This window comes from Ptychodera flava, unplaced genomic scaffold (genome assembly GCF_041260155.1).
Source record: "Ptychodera flava strain L36383 unplaced genomic scaffold, AS_Pfla_20210202 Scaffold_28__1_contigs__length_4768798_pilon, whole genome shotgun sequence".
Lineage (NCBI taxonomy): Eukaryota > Metazoa > Hemichordata > Enteropneusta > Ptychoderidae > Ptychodera > Ptychodera flava.
The window spans coordinates 4205364-4214194 of record NW_027248350.1 but is presented as its reverse complement, the minus strand read 5'-3'; the positions used below and the strand labels follow the sequence as shown (position 1 = coordinate 4214194).

The 8831-nt window shown below is 37.4% G+C and overlaps 1 protein-coding gene across 1 annotated transcript; it reads right to left on the bottom strand.

The window, feature by feature from the left end:
- Positions 1-6385: 6385 nt before the first annotated feature.
- On the bottom strand, positions 6386-8387 carry LOC139126976 (uncharacterized). The gene is made up of 2 exons (XM_070692894.1): positions 6848-8387; positions 6386-6642 (listed from the first exon to the last, which is right to left on the bottom strand). Exons 1-2 carry the CDS (start codon positions 8385-8387, stop codon positions 6440-6442), a joined length of 1743 nt encoding a protein of 580 aa, XP_070548995.1. The 3' UTR covers positions 6386-6439.
- Between the last annotated feature and the right edge of the window lie 444 nt (positions 8388-8831).

Sequence of the window (8831 nt, the reverse complement as noted above, 5' to 3'; positions counted from 1 at the left end):
ATGAACACTATTATGATACTGTGAGTGTCATGTCAATTATCCTCTCATTTGCATAGTTAATGAACTTTTGTTATTAAACAGCTAACTCTGCAATTCCTGCACCAAATTTGATGATACTTGCAACAAATATTGATCTGATATATATCTAATTATACTAAGAAGCATTGGGCAGTGTCAAGTTAATAAATAGCTCATTTGCATATTTTATGAAGTTTTGTAATTAGTCAATATATAACTGCACCAAACGTGATGAAATCTGTTGCAGATACTGATCCGATCTAACTGTGGTGTACTGCATTTAGTAGTGTAAAGTTAATTAAGGGTTCATTTGCATATTTAGTGAACTTTGTAATTAGGTATGGAACTCTGAAATTACGGCACCCAAATCAGTGAAATTAGGTACAGATATTGTTCTGATAAATATATAATTGTACTGAGAAGAACTTGGCAGTGTCAAGTTAACAAAGTGGTCATTTGCATATTTTATGAAGTTTTGTAATTAGTCATATAACTCCAAAATAACTGCACTAAATGTGATGAAACCTGCTGAAGATACTGATACGACAAATATCTATCTGTGGTGTAAAGCATTCAGTTGTGTGGCGTTAATTAAGGGTTCATTTGCATATTAATGAACTTTGTAATTAGTTATATTACTCCAAAATTGCAGCATTACATTTGGTGAAACTTGCTACAGATGTTGATCTGATAAATATCCAATTGCACTGAGAAGCATTGAGCAGTGTCAGATTAATAATTAGCTCATTTGCATAGTTCATTAAGTTTTATAATTAGTCATATAACTCCGAAATAAGTACATCAAATGTAATGAAAACTGCTGCATATGCTGAGCCGACAGATATCTAACTGTGTTGTAAAACATTTAGTAATGTGAAGGTAATTAAGGGTTAATTTGCATATTTAATAAACTTTTTGATTAGGTATATAACTCTGAAATTACGGCACCAAATTTGGTGAAACGTGTTACAGATATTTATCTGATAAATATTTAATTGTGCTATGAAACATTGAATGGTGTCAAGTTAATTTAGGGCTCATTTGCATATTTAATGAATTTTGTAATTAGTGATATTACTCTAAAATTACAGCATTAAATTTAATGAAACGTGCTACAAATCTGATGGATATCTAATTGTCCCATGAAGCCTTGAGCAGTGTCAAATTAATTAACAGCTCATTTGCATATTAAATAAAGTTTTGTAATTAGTGATTAAACGTTGAGAGTACTGTGCAAAGCTGATAAAACCTGTTACATATACTGATACAACAGATATCTTATTGTTTGTCAAGCGTACTACTATAAATGAATCTTTTGTAAAACACGTGAGCACATTGAGTTCATATTTTTTCTTAGAGATGATCTAATGTGATATATTAAAATTATGATGAAATCTTAAATGGTATATTTTTGCAGTTATTTTTGCCACTTTTCTGGCCATAGAAATTAGCTGTCAAAGATTTCAATCTTCTTCATCAACAAGGTGTGTCAAAAATAGTTATATTCTCTACATATACGCAGCGGAGCTAAAAAAATATCAATATCGCGCCAAGGTCACTAGCCACTCAAGATATAAGTATTGTATAGAAAAATAACGCAAATAATAATAGATTCAATTTCCGTGAAAATTTCACCATAAGGTTATTTTTGGTCGAAAAGACCAAATATGATATCGATTTCACTGCCCAATGTTTCCATGGTAACCATTTTAGGTTGAAATTTCAGTTTTTCTAATATCCAATGAAAAGTTACTTTGATTGATATGAAAATTATCTAGCCGGGGGAGTTCGGGTCAGAGAACACAATAGTCTGTGGGCCGAGCCTTATAAAAGGCTCTAGAAGTTGATTTTTTTTAACCACATGTTTGTGTAAATTGATATTATGTGAAAAGACAGTTTACAACATGCTTGCATGGAAATCACAATTTTCAATTGCAAGATTTGATAGAGTTTTGACCAAAAAGCTCGTTTTTTCATAATTTTCAGTAAAAATTAAGATATGTATGTTGTTACTCTGTTCATGATAGTTATCATTGTGAAAAAAACATAATTACAAGAAACAATCAAAACAACCATCATTTCATCGAAAAAACACAAAAAAGCACTTTTTTACCAAAAACATACGTTTTCATGTTTTTAGGGGAAAAAAGAGGCGATGTGTTTGTTGGTTTATTTTCTGTTCAAAACAATGAAACTATTACCTTTTCATTTCCAATTTTCTGATATCAGATGCACATGTATTTCTTGAAAATGTCTAACTTTTATTTTTTTAACCAAAACTGCAATATTTCAAACTTTTCTCACTAAAATAGAAGATATGTCAAAAGGGCATTTCCCATGATTTTGTTGAAACAGTTACTGATCCTACATGAGAAGGTGAGATGTGTTGTGTTGTTCCTTCTTGAAAAACAATGGTTGGTGTTAATATCATATGGCAAATTACCTCCTGTAAATTAATTTTTACCAAATATGGAGAAATCGCTAGGGTCTATACATATCGTAATCTTGGCCATGATGTACTCAACTCTTTGAGAGTATATGGTAAAAATTGCCAGGATCATGGAAGTTTCACAATTTATGAGGGAGAAATGACCACACTCGTTTGTCTTCACTCTGGTTTTTTATTCCTTGTGTTTTTTGTCAGATGAAACAATCAGTGGAAATACATTTCAATTTGAAATCTCCCTTCATTTGAAAGACACAAGTGTCCCTAATTCTCTGTTGTAATCAGTGAGTACTTTAATTGTCCACATTGTGATCACTATGATTGAATGTTTGATTTTGTTGATGTCTTCCATACAGTTAGTTTATTCAATGTCACTTTCTATGTCTGAGGAGCTATCATTCTCTTCATCTGCAAGTTCACTTTCATCAATGTTTGTTGTGTTTGTACAGGAAACACACTGACACAGCTCTGTGCAATGCAATTCCACTTCTCTACACGAACATCTTGACGCGCATCCAGACTTCTTGCATTTACAGCTTACAAACTTGATGATAGAATCTGGTGCAGGGGGAAGTGTCATCCACTGGATTGATAACTCTGAGTCTTGCTCTATCCATCCATGTCCATGTGGGCTTGGTGCATCCATTTTGGCCTGCAAACATCGCCTGTAGATTGCTGTTTGGTAGTTTGCACGCTGTGTATGCAATTTCAGACTATCTTTGTTTGGAGGGAGCGCACCATCACTTTGTAGGCCAAGACGAAAGCAGTTGTATCTTGCTTCATTCACATTACTGCATCGACTTTGTCCATACAAATTACAGACAAAGGACTCTATTTGTGTCATCAGGGTATCAGACAATGTCCATGACATTCCTAAGTCATGGAATGTGCCAGTGTAGGTATCACTTTCCAGCAGCATTTTAATCATCTTCTTCTTGCCTTTGCCTTTGAAAGCACTCACGCTATCACAGCCAGAGAACACATGAAGGCCGAGGAGAGCCAGGGCAGTCTTGTCTCCCAAAGACTCTGATATCTTGTTTACATGGAGGATTTTACCATTTTTGCTGGTTTGATGTAGGAACAGCTGGTCCTGTAATTGATGAGCACAACTCACAGCTAACATCAAGACATCTGTATCAGGACTGCGAATGACAATGTTGTCTGCCTCCCCAATGTATGATGCATGTTGAGCATGAAGTAGTAGTCTTGTGTCAGCCTCTTCATGGTCACACTGTAATTCAGGTACCTCGGTTACATCCATGACACCGTCTGCAGATTGCAACCTGTAGCATAACTCACCATTGGTAACATACATGGTGATACCCTGCAGGCATTCTGATTCATATTCTTTCCATGATTCAAACAGAAAGAGTAGGAGAGATTCCTTATTCTTACCAGAGGCAAGATACTTTTTGAACTGCCTTGGCATATTTAGAGTTGGTCTTGTGATCCGGATCTCAGTAAGGGTACCTGTCGTTGCCCTACGTTTTCTCTCTGCATCTTTTATGGACTGTTCTCTGTACTGATCGATGACAAAGTCAATTCTTGTGGCATCATACTTAGCGGCGATTGCTCTCAACTGGTAAATATGCTGGATGCAAATTCTCCAAATGTAGCTGGTATTTTACTTTGTATTTGTATCATCGCCATAGCATCAACAATAATTGCAGTCTTGCCTTTGAAACTGAGGTCAACAATAGCTTCTGGAAATGTTGCCTCCAGATGATGAGCAAGGACAGCTTTATTTGTCTTTGTCATTGTCTCATCGAAGTTGGCCAACATTGCTGGAACAGGGCCTAGTGGGTATGTGAGGGCATCATGAAGATCAAGTTGTCGTACCTGTGCAATCAACAGCATTCTCTGGAGAAGATTTCTATTTTCTTTCAGCGACAAGCAGTTCATGGTTACTTTTGACTTTGGTTTCTTGGATATATCTGCAAACGTCTTCCCTCGTACCACGGACATTTTGTCAAACAAATCTTTGACTCCTTGTGTCAGACGCTCACTCTCAAACTGTAGGTAGGCCTCTTCACCTCTTGAATATGCATTGGTAAGATCTGATGTGATCTCTTCACTAGCCAGGGCACCCGCTGTAAGATGAACCAGTTCACTATCTTTATCACTGGTGAACGGTGACCCAACTGACAGCAAGGTTGACATCACTTCTTGCACATCAGATTCATCTCTCTTCATCCTGGCTTGTGTCAGGTCTTTATTTTCTGACTGCTTGTCTGTCTTACCAGCTTGGATAAAGCAACCTGTTGCAATAGCTGAACGTGCTGGATGACTGAGAATCCATCGGTTGAGTGCACCCTTGTTCTGCATGAAACCAACCAGACCACCTTTTGTCTTGGATTCGCGATTGAAAGTCTGTTCGATGACTTGATCACATGCTGTCATTGAGAATGGATGGTCACATGATCGCTGTACAGCAAATTCACCTTCACAAAATTTCTCATATACATCAGGATGTGCTTGTAGCAGAGCTTACATTTCCTGCAGATAGACTGGAAGATAACGTGAATAATTGACTTTCCCATAGGCAAAGTACCATGGTAACATCTGTCGTATAGCAGCTAGATGTAAATGCCAGTCCCCCTCACGCGTACCTCTGATGAATAAGAGTAGTAGCTGTACCATGTTTAAATACGAACTCCAGAAAGCATAATTGACGTTGCTTTCACAGCACTTCTGTATATGATCTGTGTATTTCTGTTGTAACCGCTTCATTTCTTCTGTATTAACTGCATCAATGAACGAATGGGGATAGCTGTCACGAAGATCAAGAAGGCTGGCGATGACTGGTAAATGTTCCTCTTCAGTCAAGCTGTCAAGGAACTCATTAAAGCGGAGACGGTGCATGGCCTCTGCAACCAGTTTATGGCAGCGAACACTTCGGTTGTAATGATGTCCGCTCATTACACCATTGACTGAACCTTGGGCTAAAATACCAGACTCTATCATGATATCCTCCAAGCCAGCATCTCTGAAGCGCTTTCCTATTGCAGAAAGAAATGACATTGCTGTGTGAAATTCTCCAAGACGCAGTATTAGGCGTTGTGTGTACTCTTCATTCTGCCATCGGATTTCCTGTGCCTTTGAATAAATTGCCAGATCCATATTAAGTACCATACTTTGAAGCCGGAGTTTATTGGCGATGTCAACACTGGTACTCAGTACTGTGTTTATTGTGGACTTCTCTGTTGGACTGGCATCTATCACTAGTAGGTAGCCAATTTTGCTCACAGGCCGTGTGATATTGCGTGAGAGTTGCTGATTAAATCCAGTCCATGCCGGCAAAGTCACTTTACCTTCCTCTACCTAATGATGCAAACATGAAAAAAATAAAAGTGCAACTGTTAAATGAAGAAAAAAAATTTATCAATAAAAATAAAAATCATGCAATATACTGGTATAAGTAATTGAAGATATGTCAGTACATACCTGCACAGTTTTGCACATCCAAAATGCCAAGTCTTTAGTAAGTGGAATATCGATCACTCTGTCCTTGTTTTGAAACATGCAATCAGCATCTGAACCTACATGTAGCATGAAAAACAAGTTATTGTATTGAACTGGATATTCTTATAATAATAATAATAATAACAGTATTTACATGGTAATAGTACAATAAGAAATTACAATTGAATTAGCAATTCAACAACTTTCATAAAAAGAAATTAAAATTTTAACAAAAAGGGAAAGAATTATAGGGATTTCAAGGGTTAAAGGGACACCTTTATATTGGGATTAAATAGACTATGTATGACAAGTAATTGGTTTGATTGTTTACATATTGTTTAACCTTAGAGAATGTAACAATGATTGAAAGTCTGGATGAAAGGGAAGGGCAAGCAAGGGATTGTGCAATTCGTATGATAACATTTCATGAATGAGTGTGCGCTTACAATACTTACAACCATAATATGAAACCATGACATCATGCTACGTGGTGACTGTGATGATTATTGTATTTCACAATGTACAACCTGACGGTGCGGGGCCATGGCGGGGTTTACCATGGTACTCAATAATGTTGCTTGGTGGAGCGGTAAGTGTCCTTTGCTTTGACTTTGTAATGGCAACTGCAGTTGAAAGGTTGACAGCAGTACTATCAGCTTCATCTCCAGTGTTCCTTTGAATTATGATTCCATTGGTGTTGTGAGTTGTACCTTTTCCTACAATATTATCATAATTGAAATAAACCTTGTGAGAAGATAAAATGTGTAATTATCTCCTTGTATTAAAACAGCGAAAAGTAAAATGACAGCAAAATGTTTCACACAAAGGCTTTAAAAAAATTAGTTTTCATGGCGTCTCGGTGTAAATCATAAGCTGTAACATGGAAAGCTAATCACAGTATGTGTATTTGAGTCTACTCACCACTTATAGTTTCTTCACCAAAATCATTATTGTCCCAAACTAAGGTGGTAAACACTTCTTGACAAAATCCTGGTGGCAAACCATCACTATGAAGTTGTTGAAGAGCCAGCGCTGTGTCATGCTCTAAAACCGATGAATGTGAAACACAGTGGCCCAAACCATTCAGCAATCCTATCAAAGATGAAGACCCTGTCAAATGACGCACTGCCATACCGAGAGACAAGTGTTTTGGGGTGACTTTCCGTCCTCGAGATGACAAGAAGATTAAGTCCTGGCAGACTGATAGCAATCTGTTTTCTACAGCTGATGGGACATCCACACGTTCACTTGTAAGAAAGTCCTGTGATGTGCCAGTACACCAAGCTAGGAAATTGAACAGCTTTATTGGCACAATACGTCTACTTTGCTCTATTGTAAGGTCTTCTTCCCTTGGAGGCCAGTTATTAACGCCTTCAGTTTCTTCAAGAATACTGTGAATATTCATTGCAGTGTGAACCATCTCAAGCCTTTCATCTTGGCTGTTGTTATAGCTTGTTGTCATCGACTGTGATTCCATTTCATTTCCACTCTCTTCACTTTCAGAATCTGTATTGGTAATATTCAAGACATGACAGTCTGCAGCAGAATCTCCTCGGTTAGCCATCAGTATTTCGCATTGGCGATACTTAGGTCGAATAAACACAAGTTCGTCACCAAACCTTGTTTGCAGTCTTTTTTTCAGTGACGAATTTTTGTATGTCGATGCATCAATGTCTTCTTCGTCACTGATCATTTTAATAAAAATATTTCTCATCACATCCATTGTAATGCACTCCCTGCCTTCAATGATTCTCTTCTGTACAACTTCATCACAAAATTTCTTAAAGGATGGGGCATACATGATACCACTGTCTTCCTCTGTTTTTTTCTGATACGTGTAAGTTACACATCTTGTATAACTTAGGTAACATGATTGGTGATACTTAACTTCTATACTGACTAAGTCTTGATCTCGCAGTTGAATCAACAGTTTCTCGTCTTTCCTATGTTCCGCAGCTTTAATCAATCTATACCCATCAGTTTCACATGAAGTAAGTCTTTCATTTGTCTTCTTTTTTGTTATCGGGTCCCGTCTTTGTTTTCGACGTCTGCACAAGATGCATATCGGTGGTAATACATGTATACTTCGGCGTTTTGCTGCCGAAATGGCGGTGGAAGTAGGATTGGACCGCAGGTGTCGCTTTTTAGGAGAAACTTGGTATTGACCATCATTATCAACTTCCGTCGGATCACTTGATTCGCTTGTTAAAAGCGTTTTCCGCACAGTACCTTTCTCTTTGCGTTTCTGTGCCTGAGCAAGTTGGTGTTTATCTGTAAAACGCTGATAGCATACACGATGGAAGCCCGCCTGATCTCGGCATTCAGCGCTTACCTGCAGAGCTACTTCCTGCTCCAAACCATCAGAATCCTTCCATAATTCAGTACATTGAAGCAATTTAGCCCATGATTTATCTGTGAAGGAATAAATAGGCCCTTTCTTTTCGTCTTGGCGACGTGGCATACGCACTGCATATTGTCAAGGGCGGCCATTTTGTACGCCTATGTAACGCATTATTTGATTGGACCTTGTACTTGGAATGTCGTCACATCCGCCAATGAGATCGTTTGTTATTCTCGAAAAGATAGCTGATGACCTTTTACCCCTATTTTCATTCACTTCGTTTTGGGTGACTTTTTGGTGAAATTCTGCGCTCCTCTCCGGCAAAGTAGATTGAAAAATTGTTTTTCTATATATTTTAGGCAAGTGTTTGTCATTTCAATCGTTTATAACATCCAGACTCGATTACGTTTAATTTTTGAAACGATACATCTGGTCGGCCCACAGTCTACAAAAACCAGACTTATGTTAATGTTTTTAGTTGCCATGGTAACTATTCTGGCATTGAAAATGTTACTTTTTCCTTAATTCCTATTAAAGAACTATTGATTGATGTAAAAATTGATA